The sequence below is a fragment of the Myotis yumanensis genome, unplaced genomic scaffold (assembly GCF_028538775.1).
Source record: "Myotis yumanensis isolate MYYU_CA2020_CCGP unplaced genomic scaffold, mMyoYum1.0.hap1 SCAF_2, whole genome shotgun sequence".
Classification (NCBI taxonomy): domain Eukaryota; kingdom Metazoa; phylum Chordata; class Mammalia; order Chiroptera; family Vespertilionidae; genus Myotis; species Myotis yumanensis.
The window spans coordinates 45,978,444-45,993,391 of record NW_027223753.1 but is presented as its reverse complement, the minus strand read 5'-3'; the positions used below and the strand labels follow the sequence as shown (position 1 = coordinate 45,993,391).

At 41.5% G+C, this 14,948-nt stretch overlaps 1 protein-coding gene across 2 annotated transcripts in view; it reads right to left on the bottom strand.

The window, feature by feature from the left end:
* Positions 1–14,948, bottom strand: part of ROR1 (receptor tyrosine kinase like orphan receptor 1) — a 399,382-nt gene that overhangs the window by 127,665 nt on the left and 256,769 nt on the right. For both annotated transcript variants that reach the window (XM_070405278.1, XM_070405277.1), the window contains 2 exons: positions 6,600–6,887; positions 5,915–5,945 (listed from right to left, as the gene is read on the bottom strand). In XM_070405278.1, coding sequence (XP_070261379.1) covers positions 5,915–5,945; positions 6,600–6,887 — 319 coding nt within the window. The remainder of the gene's footprint in view (positions 1–5,914; positions 5,946–6,599; positions 6,888–14,948) is intronic.

The window sequence follows — 14,948 nt, the reverse complement described above, 5'->3', positions numbered from 1 at the left end:
ACTCAAAACTAAAGACGTCCGGACACAAGAAGTATTTCTCAATAACTATTCTCTTTGCATGGTGAGATATCCAGGGATATCGGTTATAAAATGAGAAAACAATACATTGGTACCCTAACGGTATTGTACTCGACCAGCGCCATAAAGTGTTCTCTACTTACAAGGGATTTTTATGATACCTATTACCCCAATGGGTATGAAACGGTTCGCATACGCAGGTAGGTATCTTTGTGAATGGCAAACAAACAAATATTTGGTAATACGCAGTTACAATCGGCCCGAGTTTACACGTTTCCCGCACTCCACCGAAAATCTATATGAACCGAGTTAAGACGGCTCCCGCGGAGTACGCGCAATTCACGCGAGCCGACTTAACTCGTTTCCCGCAATCCAAGTGTTAAGTCATCCTCAAATGTCATCTTACCATGTTCTATATGTACCCATCTCTGCTATAAAACTAAAACTCTTAGAAGAGATTGGAGTAAATCTTTGTGACCTTGGATTAGGCAATGGTTTCTCAAAAGCACAAACAACCAAATAAAACAATAAATTTGACTTCATCAAAATTAAAAACTTTTGTGTTTCAAATGAACACTGTCAATATAAAGAAAAGAAAGCCCCAGAATGAGAGAAAATATTTGTAAATCATGTATTGGGTAAGGATACAGCATCCAAAATATATAAAGAGTTCTTAGAATTCAAGAATAAAAGGACAAATAACCCAATCCCAAAAAAATGGGCAAGGAATTTGAACAAACATTTCTCCAACAATATATAAATGGCCAACAAGTACATAAAAAGATGCTCAATATCATTCATCACTAGGAAAATGCACATGAAAACCACAATAAAATACAACTTTATAACCACTCGGATGATTATAATAATAAAAAATAATAAGAGGAAAATATGTGTCAAAGAAGAAACCACATACAGAAGAAGAAGAACAGCAACAACTCCTCTTGCCCGGAGCCCACATACAAAAAGTACACAACAAATAATTTAATAAGAGTAAAGAGCACAAAGGGATCCTCTGCCCCTGGGATCTGGCACTCCGCCACTCAGTGCTGGCACAGCATACTCCAAACCTTTAACATCCACTCCTGGGACTAACACTGTTCTGGCCCAGGAGTCACATCTCTACAGCTCTTGCCCTATGTCCGTGTATCAGAAGGCAACTGCAAAAGTTTGTGTGTTGTGCCATTGCCAGTGGAGGATATGGATAATGCTCAGAGCACAGGAAGGGTAGCAGTGGCAAAAGCACTTCAACAAGAGTACAGATAATTAAATCAATTTGTCAAAATTTTCCAGTTTGAATGCAATAGGTTCTTACACAACCAACTATCATACCCAATATTTCCAAGCTTTTCCTGCTTTTCTTTTTTTTAAAGTATATTTTTTATTGATTTCAGAGAGGAAGCGGGAGGGAGAGAGAGCTAGAAACATCAATGATGAGAGAGAATCGCTGATTGGCTGCCTCCTGCATGCCCCATGCTGGGGATTGAGCCCTCAACCTGAGCCTGTGCCCTGACCTGGAATCGAACTGAGACCTCCCGGTTCATAGGTCGATGCTCAACCACTGAGCCACGCCACCTGGGCTTCCCACTTTTCTTTACATTGCAGCCAGTGTTTCTGAAAGTTCTCATAAATTAACGTTTACAAGAGTTTCACATGGATGTGAAAAATTTTGCAATATTAAGTGTTATGGGTAGAATTATCCTGCCCCCCACCCGCAAATCCATACGTTGAAGTCCTAATGCCCAGTATCTCAGAATATGACCTTACTTGGAAATAAGGTCCTTATAGAGGTAATCAAGTTAAAATGAGGTTATTGGGATGGGTCCTAATACAATAAGACTGGTGTCTTCATAAAAAGAGGAAACTCGGAGACGCACAAACAAGGAGAAGGCTATGTGAATATCAAGGCAGAAACTGCTGTGATACTTCTACAAGCCAAGAAAGCTGGCTGGTGTGGCTCAGTTGGTTGAGCATCATCCTGTGCACAGAAGGGTTGTGGTTCAATTCCCGGTCAGGGAACATACCCAGGTTATGTGAGGCAATGATAGATGTTTCTCTCTCACTTGTTGTTTCTCTCTCTCTCCCCCTCTCCCTGTCTCTCTCTCTCAAACCAATAAAGACATTTTAAAAAATGGTGGCAAATCACCACAAGAGTCTTCCTCATAACCCTCAGAGGACACCAACTGTGTCAACATCTTGATCTCCCACTTCAAGCCTCCAGATTGTGAGATAATAACTTTGTTTAAGCCATTCAGTTGTGGTAATTTATTCTGGCAGCCCTAGAAAACTAATACATTAAACAATTCACATTACTCTTAAGTTTGTACATATACAGGATAATGTGTAAAACATGATACTGATTTTAAGATGAAATCATACTTTGTAATATATTCTACAATAATGATTATTTATTATATGACCCCATTACTCCATTTAAATATGAGATACAAAGGTCTTAGTTCATTTGCTAAAATTCTTAGTAAATTTAAGTACTGCTTTAGGAATTTCATTGAGAATGATAGCCTCTACTGGCTCAAGAAAGCAGTTTCTCCAAATTATAATTAGTTTTAAGAAGTAAGAATTACAGTGACTCAGGAAAGTTTGTCTAATCTGGCATTGTTGCCCAGAAAAAAACACTATGTAAAAGCTTTGTGTAAAACAACATAGGTAGTCATTTTGCTGAAAGGAAGGCCATAAAAAAATTTTAATGGAACTCATATACAACAATCTATAAATTATATATAATATCTCTGGCCCATTAACAGAACACCAAGACATGCATAATAATGATTAAAGTCATCTTTTGATAGTTCCTGGCTTTCAGTCAGATAAAAACCATAACTCTGCATGTATTTTTTATTCTGTCATTATGAAGGTATATTTGTCAGCGTGGGAGGATAGAACATATTTCATCTAACAGTTTGCCAGCGTGATTTATGACTTTTAAATATTTAGACGTGTGGTATGTGGGCCTCCTCTTGTACTCATGCCCCAGGCCCTGTATTGTTCGAGGTGGGCCAGGACCCAGCAATGACAGAAGAAAATAAAGCCTGAAGCTATGAACAGAAGCCAAACTACTAACGTCTCAAACTTGCTCCTACTACAAACTAGAATGCCATCCTAGAAGCTTCGTGTGAACATCTAATGCAGTCCCTACAGGGAGTGACCAGTACCTCACATACCTTGCCTTCCTGGGCCATAGACCTGAGCGACAAGCCCTTCCCAGTTGGCGGTGGTGTAGCCAGCCCTGTGGCCTCAAATGGCACTTAGCTCTCACCATGTCTCATTCACCTAAATTTCACTCATCAAACGTTAGGGTTGTGCTATGGACTTGCATTTGATCTCCTTATAGTAACTCTGCTGTGCCACCTTCAAGTAAATAGAGCAAGTTTATAAATGCACTTCACTCCTCTCTTGGAAAAAGGACTGTGCAGTTTGACAAAGGCTTTCGGAGCAATCCTAAATGTTGTGATATTCCCCATGGCTGTCATTTTGTGATGTTCTACCTGTTCCATTGTCGTGAGGTTTGGCTTCTTGTTGGGGACAGATTAGACAGGGAAAGGAACTAGCATTTTATTTTGGAGTTAATCTTAGGAAGAGAGAAACTCTTAGAGACAGGGTTAAGTAGTGGCAGCTGAGGAAAAAAAGCAGGATACATCATCAATTTCTAAGGAAAAGAGAAAAAAGGATATAAAAATGCCAACTGGCAACGCCCCAATGAGAATGAAGATTGAACTGACAATCAGTTTCCCATGCCAATTGCATCTTACTGTAAGCTCCGTCCAAGCAAAAACGGCAGCTATGCATTTCATGCTCTCACTGACTAACATGATGGAAAAGTGGACAGCTAATATAAAACAGCCTGACATCAAAGGATACTTTGAGCTATGGTTAAGCATCTTTAAGAACTTCAATACCCTCTTCGTAGACATTGGCTTACAAAAGTAGTACCTAATAGTCAGCCCCCCTTATCTGCGATTTTGCTTTCTATAGTTTCAGATACCTGCAGTCAACCTCGGTCCAAAAATATTAAATAGAAAATTCCAGAAATTAACAACTCATAAGTTTTAAATTGCACGCCATTCCTCACCTCTCCATCCTGCCCAGGATGTGAATCATACCTTTGTTCAGTGTATCCATGTTGTATATGGTACCTGCCTGTTAGTCACTTCGTAGTTGTCTCGGTTATCAGACCAATTGTCCTGGTATCACAGTGCTGGTGAACAAGTAACCCTTATTTTACTTAATAATGGCCCCAAACGCAAGAGTAGTGATGCTGGCAATTTGGAAATGCCAAAGAGAAGCCATAAAGAGGATGTATGTTTAGGGAAAAAACATCATCTACAGAGTTCAGTACTATCTGTGGTTTCAGACATCCGGTGGGGGTCTTGAAATGTACCCCCCAGAGATAAGGGGGAGCTTCTGTACTATCTTTGAGTAAAATTAAAAAACATGTGAGATAGACTGGGTTCATCAGAAAGGTGGCAGCAAAGTAAAACTTCCAAAAGAAAGGAACTTTCTGATGCAAATACAACAGGCAGAAAGTCCAGTGCTTAGTAACACAGGCAGATTAGTGAAAACCACATTAATCAACCTGGGATACAGATTATCAACCACATTTGAAACACAGATTAACAGGAACAAATAAGGTATCCGGGTGGGAAGCATTTTTACAGTGAGTAACAAAAGTTGTAATCTTTGTTTAAATAAGACTTCAAACGGATTCCACATATCAATCAATCGTGAGATCATTAAAAAAAAAAAAAAGATTAACTTCAAGAAATGCAACGCAGAGTGACCAAACTTCTGACCTATTTTAGATCAATCAAGGTTTTCTACCTGGGCAAGTAGAATGCAATTAGCACTTGCGTGATTTTAAAGATTTCTTTTACAGTTGCCTTTAACCAGCTGATAAAATAGCAGAACAGTGTGGCTGATGGCCAATGTTTATTTTTACCCATTACCTATTTTTATTAAAAATGGGATTGTGGGCCACTGGGCCCCCCGGCACACACACATATATTAAAATATCCCACATTGTAATTAGTGGCACAGAAGGGATTCGAGCAAATAAAGTGGCTATGTTTGCCACGGGTATAGTCTAGGTCAGGCGTTTTGATGCTCTTGTGGCAGAACCTGGTGAATTTATTTCAGAAGTCTAAAAATATAAAAAATATTTTCTTGCAAAGCAAGAGCTTTAATAAATGAGTACCCTCCCGCCAAATAAAAATACACATAAAAAAATACCTTAAGTGGACACTTGTGGAGCAAAAGAAGACAATCTCTTGGCCAGAAAAATGGACAAATGCATCAAAAATAGTGTCAGTGAAAGAAACTGGATCTTTGGACTCTGTTAACAAGGGACTCAGAATAAATCAAACTCCATGTAACTCTCTACCCAAGCACAGGGCTTTCTTCCCCTATGTGAGTCAGAACTTCGGCCTTTGAGTTCTTTAAAGGGAATAAAAAATAAAGTAATCACCTAATGGTTGACCCGTTAAATGCCCACAGCACATGCTTACAGAAACCTAGAATAGGCCCTTTTACACTAAAGGCCAGGGTATGAGTTCTTAAGACAGCACCGTATCACTTGTTGGCTTCATTTTACAAAACTCACTGTTGTAAATAATGTTAGATTAATTTTCAAATAGTAAATGTAAGTAGATTTTTGCTTTGATCATTCAGAATCAACACCACCACGCCTGAGAGTACTGCCAATGCTAGTCTCCTGTGAATCTTCATATCAGAGACAAAGCAAAATGGAATGAGGGCAGGGCCAAACGGAATGAAATCTGGAAACACTGTCTTGGCCCAGGCAGTGGACAACACTGCCTTTGCCCTAGAAATCTCTGGAGAAACACTTAGACATAAGGAGGGAGGAGATAAAAGTACTCACGAGGATCCCGGACTGGCGGTGGGAGGGGGGCCTGAGGAAATGAAAGAAAAACAAAGGAAACTGTCAGGCTGGGTTACTGGCCCTCGGGCATGGGTGCAGGCAACCCGCTGCAGATTAAAGTTCTCAAACCTCCTGAAGGGATACTTATTTTTCTGGGATTTCTTATCTTGCTCCAGTCGCGCTCCCTCCCCCCAACCACCTCTACAAAATAGCATACCGGTGAGAACTTGTCTATACCCCACGGTTGAGGGCAAATGCTAAGACAAGTGCTGAAAAATGAGTCCGTGGAGTAGGCGTCCTCGCAGGACGCAGGGAGTTTCCAGTGGGAGGCTGAGTGCTTGTACCCCGACACTGATTGCACCAGCAGGGGCCTTTGATGGCCCCTGGACAGAAAAGAGCACGTGTGCTGCAAACCTGCCCCACTTCCCTCTCACGGCCACAGAGGAGGGGCTGGGGACTCAGCCCGACCTGGATTCTACTCCTGCTCTGGTGGTTACTTAGCTGGGCAACCCTGAGCCCGGTAGGTAACTACTGGGCCTTCTGACTTATTTGTAAAATGGTGCAATGGTGCCAGAGTTAGGGTTGCTGGGCACACAGGACATTCTCAGTATGTGCTCCCTCCCCCCACTGGGGACCCCCATGGAGGTTGAGGGCCAAAGGCCCTCCCAGGTAGGAGGCTGCTTACCAAACTTGACGAACAGGACTCCGGTGGTAGAAACCACCTTCTTGCCGTTGGTCGCCACGCACTGGAAGTAGCCCGTGTCGGTGGTGTCCAGGTTTCGAATCCGCAGCCGAGAGCCATAGTTGGTCGCCCGAAAGGAGATCCTGCGGGGCTCCTGGACCACAGGCGCGTCGTTTTTGAACCAGCGGATGGTGGGAGGCGGATTCCCAGAGACTTTGCAGTGCAGCTCGGCCGTCTGCCCCAGGGAAGTGGTGATGTTATTCATGGGTTCATCGAGGGTCAGGTAAGAATCTGTGAGCACAGGGCAAGGAGGCAGGTGAGAGGCGCAGGCAGCTGGAGAGCACCTCCAAGTACCCCAAATCCACAGCACGGTGCCCCAGCACCACAGAGAGACTGAACAGGAGCGGTATGGCGGAGACAGAAGAGGCAGGAAAGCATCCATTTACCGAGATCCCATGACCATTAACAATCGCTCACAGGGCCCGCTGCCTGGGAGGAAATGTGTTCCTAACCATGGTATAAACCCCAGTTTTCAAATGACTATACAGTACCCAAGAAGAAACGTACTTTCCAGGACAAGACAAAAGGAGCTTTTGTGTTGAGAGCATTAAAAAACAAAACAAAACTCATGATCCTTGTTATAGACTCAAACAATACAGTGAAGAAAAAGGAGTAAAATTCACCTAATATCTCCTCACCCCAAAATAACACCATTCTTAACACTGTGGCAAAGATCCTTCCAGCTTGTCCACTTTTGATAAGAAATAAAGCATGAAAAACTGGAAAAACAGAAGCAACGTCATTTATAGTAAGTCACTTAATGTTGTGGATACATTCTGCAACTTTAAGAAAGACAACATATAACTAAACGAATTTTACCACAGGCTAATTGAGCTAAACAAGAGTTAAGTTCCCAAGGCATCTTAGCAACATATAAATGAAACAATGTTGAATGAAACGAAGTTATTAGAGGACCTGCGTATATTCACATGGCATAAGATCAGGAAGATGTCAGAAATCTTCCACCAGAGATGACATAAAGGTTGTGAAAGCCAGGTCACTGGCAGGCAAAGTGACCAAGGAATGCATATTTCCATAATGTTACTTATATCAACTGTAACACATTACAATATATAAAATTCTATGCATTTAATTTTTAGTTGAGAAATAATTTACATTCTAGGAAATATACAGATTTTAGTTATACAGTTCTCTGAGTACAGATAAATGCATGTACTCATGTAACCAACGTCCCTATCAAAATGTAGAACAGCCCTAGCTGGTGTGGCTCAGTTGGTTGAGCATCATCTATTGCACTGAAAGGTCACCAGTTCGATTCCGGGTCAGGGCACATGCCTGGTAGGGGGCGTACAGGAGGAAGCCAATCAATGTTTCTTGATGTTTCTATCTCTCCCTCTTCCTGTCTCTCTCTCTCTAAAAATTAATAAAAACATATTTGGAAAAGATAGAGAACTTCCTCAACATCCCAGAAAGTACCCCAAGATCCTTTGTAGTTAATCCCTGCTCCCACCCACTCCTCTGCCCCCATTCCAGGCAACCAAAACTCTGATTTCCTATCATCAAAGACTAATTTTTCCTGTTCTAAAATTTCAAATAAATGGAATCATAACATATGTACCTTTTGCATTGGCTTCTTTTTATGTTTTACTACAGTAAACATTTTAATAATGAAATAAATTTTATTTAAGCTTATCCTATATAATAAAGAGGTAATATGCAAATTGACCCTCATGCCCTTGCATCACAAGATGGCCACCCCCACATTGTCACAAGATGGCCGGCAGGGGAGGGCATTTGGGGGCGATCAGGCTGTCAGGGGAGGGCAGTTGGGGGCGATCGGGCTGGCAGGAGAGCAGTTAGGTGTCAATCAGGCTGGTAGGGGAGCGGTTAGGGGGTGATCAGGCTGGCAGGCAGAAGCAGTTAGGGGCAATCAGGCAGGCAGGCAGGCGAGTGGTTAGGAGCCAGCAGTTCTGGATTGTGAGAGGGATGTCTGACTGCTGGTTTAGGCCTGATCCCACAGGGGTCGAACATTCCCGGAGGGGTCCCAGATTGGAGAGGGTGCAAGATGGGCTGAGACTTAGCCGGTGCACGAATTTTGTGCACTGGGCCTCTAGTTCTTCAATAATATAACATTTTAAACATCATACTGATATTAATTGTGGAATCCAGTTGCTGAGAAAATAACTAATTTTTTAAAAATTAAGTTTAATTTTTAAAAATTGGTCCGTTTTTATGTATATGGATTTTCCTTTGATTTTGTTTTCCTGACTACCCATCCTAGGGTAGGTCCATACTGTACCTCCCATTGTTCTTTTGTCCTTTCTTGACCCCTAAACTGGGATGGCTTTTTAAGTGGCTGTCTGCTCTGCAGGACTACATGACCATAAGGGCAGGCATCTAGAATGTTTTGGTCATGACTGCAGGCTCAATCCCCAGTAGGGGGCATGCAGGAGGCAGCCAATCAATATTCTGCTCTCACATCAATGTTTCTCTCTCCCTCTACCTTCCTCTCTCACAAAAAATCAATAAAAATATTTTTAAAGCAACTCCCAGAAAATAATATAAGAGAAAACCTAGATGACCTTGTGTATGTTGATGACTTTTTAGATACGACACCAAAGACATGACCCACGAAAGAAATAATTGATAAGCTAAACTTCATTAAAAACTTCTGCTCTTAAAAAGGCAATGCCAAGAGAATGAGAAGACAAGCCACAGGCTGGGAGAAGATAGTTGTAAAAGACACATCTGATAAAGGAGTGTTATATAAAATATACAAAGAACTCTTAAAGCTCAATAATTGGCAAACAAATAATCTGATTTTTTTTTTTAAAAAAGAACTTAACAGACACCTCACAAAAGAAGTTATAAAAATGGCAAATAAGCCTAGAAAAGATGCTCCACATCATATGTCATCGGGGAAATACAAATTAAGATAGCAATGAGATACCACCAGACACCTATTAGAATGGCCACAATCCAGAACACTGACAATACCAAATGCTGACCAAGACATGGAGCAACAGAAACTCTCACTCTTTACTGGTGGGAATGCAAAATGACACAGCCACTTTGGAAGACAATTTGGCAGTTTCTTCCAAAACTAAACATATTCTTACCCTTTGATCCAGAAATATTTCTCTTTGGTATTTACCCAAAGGAGGTGAAAACTATGTTCACACAAAACCCTACACACAGCTGTTTGTAGCTTTATTCATTTAACTGCCCAAACCTGCATGCAACCAAGATGTCCTTCAGTAGGTGAAAGGACAAACTCTAGTACATCCAGACAACAGAATATTATTCATCACTTAATAGTCATCATGAGCTATTAAGCCATGAAAAAACATGAAGGAAACTTAAATGCATATTACTAAGTGAAAGGAGCCAATCTGAAAGGGCTACATATTGTATAATTTCAACTACATGACATTCTGTTAAAGGCAAAATGATGAGGACAGTAAAAAGATCAGGAGTTTCCAGGGGGTGGGGGTGGAGGGGAGGTGGGATGAATAGTTGGAGCACAGAGGATTTTTTAGGGCAGTGAAAATATTCTGTCTGGTACTATAGTAGTGGGCACATATTATGCACATATCATTCTATACAACCCCAGGAGTGAGCAGTAATGGAAACTATGGTATTTGGGTGACGGTGATGTGTCAATGTAGGTTCATAAATTTCAACAGATGTACCATTCTGGTGAGTGATGTTGATAATTGGGGAGGCAATGCTTCTGTGGGGACAGGGAGTATAGAGGAAATCTCTGTATCTTCCTTTTAATATTGCTGTGAAACTAAAATGATTAGAAAAGTCTATTTTTAAAAATCATTTTTAACTGCAGCATCCATGTTTTTGGACAGAAATTCTCAAACTTTTTAGTTTCAGGATGCCAATATACTCTTTAAAATATTGAATGCTTCAAAGAGATAAATTTTAAATATTTATTTACTAATTTATTAAAAAGTTAAAAATAAGTTTATTACTTGTTAACATAAATATATTTTAGTGAAAAATACAATTGTAAGAAGAGTTGCATTGTTTTATATTGTTGTAAATCTATTATTGGGCTTAAAAGCAGACAGTTGGAGTCTCTTCTTTCTGCATTTAGTCTGTTGAGATATGTCATTTTGGTTGAAGTGTATGAAAGAAATATGGCCTCTCACAGTTGGAAAAGGGGAGAGGTCTTTGAATAGCCTTTTCAGATAATTTAGGATATCCTTTTTTGATACAACACCAAAATTCGACAAGTGGTAGCTTCTTAAAAGTTCGTTGCAATGTGAAATCTGAAGCCATAGCAAAGAACTTTTCATAATCTGTTACACTTAAGTGAATTGGCTTATCCTGCTCTTTAAAGATCTTTTACCCACCTATGATTTTGAAACACTATGCATTGCCCATTTAGAAAACATTGACTCAATGAGTTATGTAGATCTTCCAAATATGGACACATGTGATCATACAATATAGAAAAAATGTATTTAATAATATCACCACCAAGCTCTTCAGTAAAGATTGGCAAGCTGTCAAACTCATGGTGGATGCTAAATGTTTTCCCAAATTTAATTTTTTATTGGAAGCTCAAATTTTATTGTTGGCAATTAACATCATTTCCTGTTTATTTAATATGGCAGGTTCATTTTGCTCATTTTCAAGAATATTCAAGAATAATGTCAGTCATTCAAGTAAAAAAATGAGCAGTTCAGCTCACAACTCAAACGCTTTTCTTTGTGACAACTATAGTACTTCCGCAGTGAGAGGGAGTGCTTATGTACACCTCCCATTTCAACAAGGGGAATATTAAAAACATGTACCGAAGAGTCAAGATGTAATCAAGTTAGTGATTTTTACTACCTCATCAAAGACCGTCTTAAGTACGGTTGGCTTTAAAAAATGAAGTGCATGATGGTGGAGAATACGACTTCTAGCATAATTTGTTAGTTTGTTACCACTATCTTGATTTGTGCTAAGACGCCAGCACTTTTATCTACCATTGCTTTTGCACAGTTGGGATGGGTGAACTGTGGTTCAGAGGACCTATCCCAGACCTATCCCAGCTAGGAGAAGGCAAAGCCAGGGTCAGGCTTCCAAGCTTAGTGCTCTTTCCATCATACTCCACAGCTGCCCTTTTGTTGTGTATGTAATAGGTTCAATTTCAAATCCAGTTGTTTGTGACTTAAGTGACGTTGTTTTAATTCAAGTTGTTTATGACAAAGAAAAAAAAGTTGCTTTGATAGAAGAATGAAGTAAGTGGTATCAGTATGTCAGCATCCCACATTGCTTTGATATAAGAATGAAGGAAGTCATGCCAGGATGTCATCATTCGACATCTGTTGTCCTTGATAAGCAGTCAGCAGCAGAGCTGTGGAGGGGCCCCGGGGGGAGCATGGGAAGAACATGTGGAGAAGAAACAAGGGCAAAGGGACATTTAGACTATAAATACTGAGAGCTTGTGAGGACTGCTGGAGAGTTTTGGTTTGGGTGAAACCTAAAAACGCTCAGTAGACCCTTGGGAATTCGCTCCTGTCTTGGCAAGGCACTGCATGCAGACAGTGGTGATGAACCCTGCAGAGGCCTGGAGAAAGAGATCAGCAGCCTCCCAACACAGGCGTCTTTGTTCCCTAGCAATGTGCTCTAGGAACAGGGGACTTTTACTTTTGCGCTGGCAGCCGGAAACCAGCTCTTTGGTTGGTTGCCTACTCTCCCCAGTGCCACCTCCTATGAAAAGGTGCACCTCATATTAAACTTGGACTTTATTCCTTCACTTCCCCTTGCCTGGAACAATAGTGTAATTAATCTGTCATTTATTTGGAATATGTTATTTCTTTACTAGAGGCCTGGTGCACAAAAATCTTGCACTCGGGGTGGGGGGGGGGGTGGTCCCTCAGCCGGGCCTGTGCCCTCTTGCAGTCTAGGAGCCCTTGGGGTATGTCCGACTGCTGGCTTAGGCCCTCTCCATGGGGAGCAGGCCTAAGCCAGCAGTCGGACATAAGCCAACAGTCAGACATCCTTAGTGCTACTGCGGAGGCAGGAGAGGCTCCCACCACTGCTGTTGTGCTTGCCAGCCATGAGCCCAGCTTCTGGCTGAGTGGCGCTCCCCCTGTGGGAGTGCACTGACCACCATGGGGCAGATCCTGTGTTGAGCATCTGCCCCATGGTGGTCAGTGTGCATCATAGCGACTGGTCATTCTGCCGGTGGGCCGAAACCAGCTCTCCAACAAACCCAAGGAGTCCTGGATAGTGAGAGGGCACAGGCCAGCCCAAGGAACCCCACCGGTGCACTATTGGGGCCAGGGAGGGACATGGGAGGTTGGCCAATCGGGGAGGGACCACGGGAGGGCTCCAGGGCATGTCTGGCCCATCTCATTCAGTCCCAATTGGACCCCAGCAGCAAGCTAACCTACCTATAGGAGTATCGTCCCCCTGGTGGTCAGTGCACGTCATAGCGAGTGGTTGAGCCACCTTAGCATATCATTAGCATATTATGCTTTGATTGGTTGAATGGCCAATGGGACGACCAGACACTTAGCATATTAGGCTTTTATTATATAGGATTTTGCTCATTAAGAGATATTATCCTGTATGCTATCGGCTTGTAAAATTATTATAATCCCCACAGCAAATCTGTGCTAAATTGCAAGCAAAGACAACCAACTGTGTCTGAGCATAACTTTTGCTGCCTCCCACAAAACAAAAAACAAAACACCTTCTCTGCTCCTCTCAGTCCTAGTCTAGTGTGAGGCTCTCAGAACAAAATTGTTTAGTCCTGAGCACCGTAAGTCAGAGAGAGGCTTGTATGACCTGTTTTCTATTTCTGAATACGCAGCTTTGGATTTGGGAGTAATCCTAAGTGATTGTGGTAGATCTGGGCAAACATTTGGGACTTAATAAAAAGAGACTTGATATTTTTATAATGTAGAAAAATGAAATGACAGTATTCTTTCACTGCTACCATCTTCTCCATTACCTACAGAAAGTGTTGATGATGATGATGGCTAACATTTTTGAGCATTTATGAGGTACCAGACACCATTCTAAGTGCCTTGTATGTATTAATTTATTTAATCTTGAAAACAATCCTATGAGTTAGATACTATCATTACCCTCACTTTCGAGATAAGGAAAGGAGATGCAGAGAGATTAAGTGATTGCCCAAAGTCATGCAGCTAGAAAGTGGCAGAGCCAGGACCCAGACCCAGACCTGTAGACACAAAAGACCATACTGTTAGCCAATGCACTGCTTCCCTATAAACCCAGACTGTCTCTCATTGTCCACCACCACCTCTAACCAGAACTAGAGAATAGCCTTGCTCTTTTTATGAGTCCTTCCAGCACGTGACAATACCCGCTGGTGCTGAGAACAACTAAATCACTACTAGTCACATATGACGTAACTGGAAGTCATCATCGAGAATGAGCTTTTTAAATACAGCCCAGGCAACGTTCATACTGACGCTTAATCAACCTAAAAAGTGAACTGTGAGAAAAAAGAAGTTTATGAGCGCTCTGGGAATTGAGACTCTATTTCCTCTTTTTTTCCTTTTTGTATTTTCCTCAGCACTCCATGTGTTATTGGGAACTTCATAGGCATTTAATAAATGCTGGTTGATTAAGTAAATGGAAGGCTCAAGTGTATTTTGGGCAAATGAGCTTCGGCGACACCCCATTTATTACTTACTCGTTTGACAAGACGTCACATCTACAAATCCCTCCCAACATTTATTACTTAATTTTCAAAGTGCCCTCCCACTCTCCTCAGGGAGAGAGGCGGGGCCAAGAGTTATATTCCCGTTTTGACAGGTGAGAGAAACTGAGATATAAAGAGTTTAACAGTCCTTTGCCATGGCAACCCAGCCAGTCAGCCGGGGAGCCAGTTACAATTAGGCTCAGGGCCTGGGTCTCAGTATCAAAGAGGAGCATGCCAAAATCCTCGTCTCCTACAGGACTGATCCTTTTCAGAGGAGGGAGGAGGTTCCCGACATGAAATAAAATGCTTAGCTAAACATAAAGGAAGGCTGCCAAACACAGTTAGGTCATCACATTTGACTTTGAGAGAACATTCTGTTCACGCTATCAACCTGCATTCACTTTCAGCACACTTCACCATAAATACTTCTGACTCACTATCTCGGGAAATATTTTTTATCTTAATAAACTCAATGCAAAACGTAATCTAAATCAGCTTGTGCATTCTTGAGCCTGAGCCACAAGCTGCATTTAATAAAAATCAGTGGAAATAGCAAGGGACTTCTGAATAACCACAGTTTGTTATCTGACGTGGGGCTGCTGGGAAGTTCTGAACACACGGAGAGCAGGTCAGTAAGCTGAAGGTAT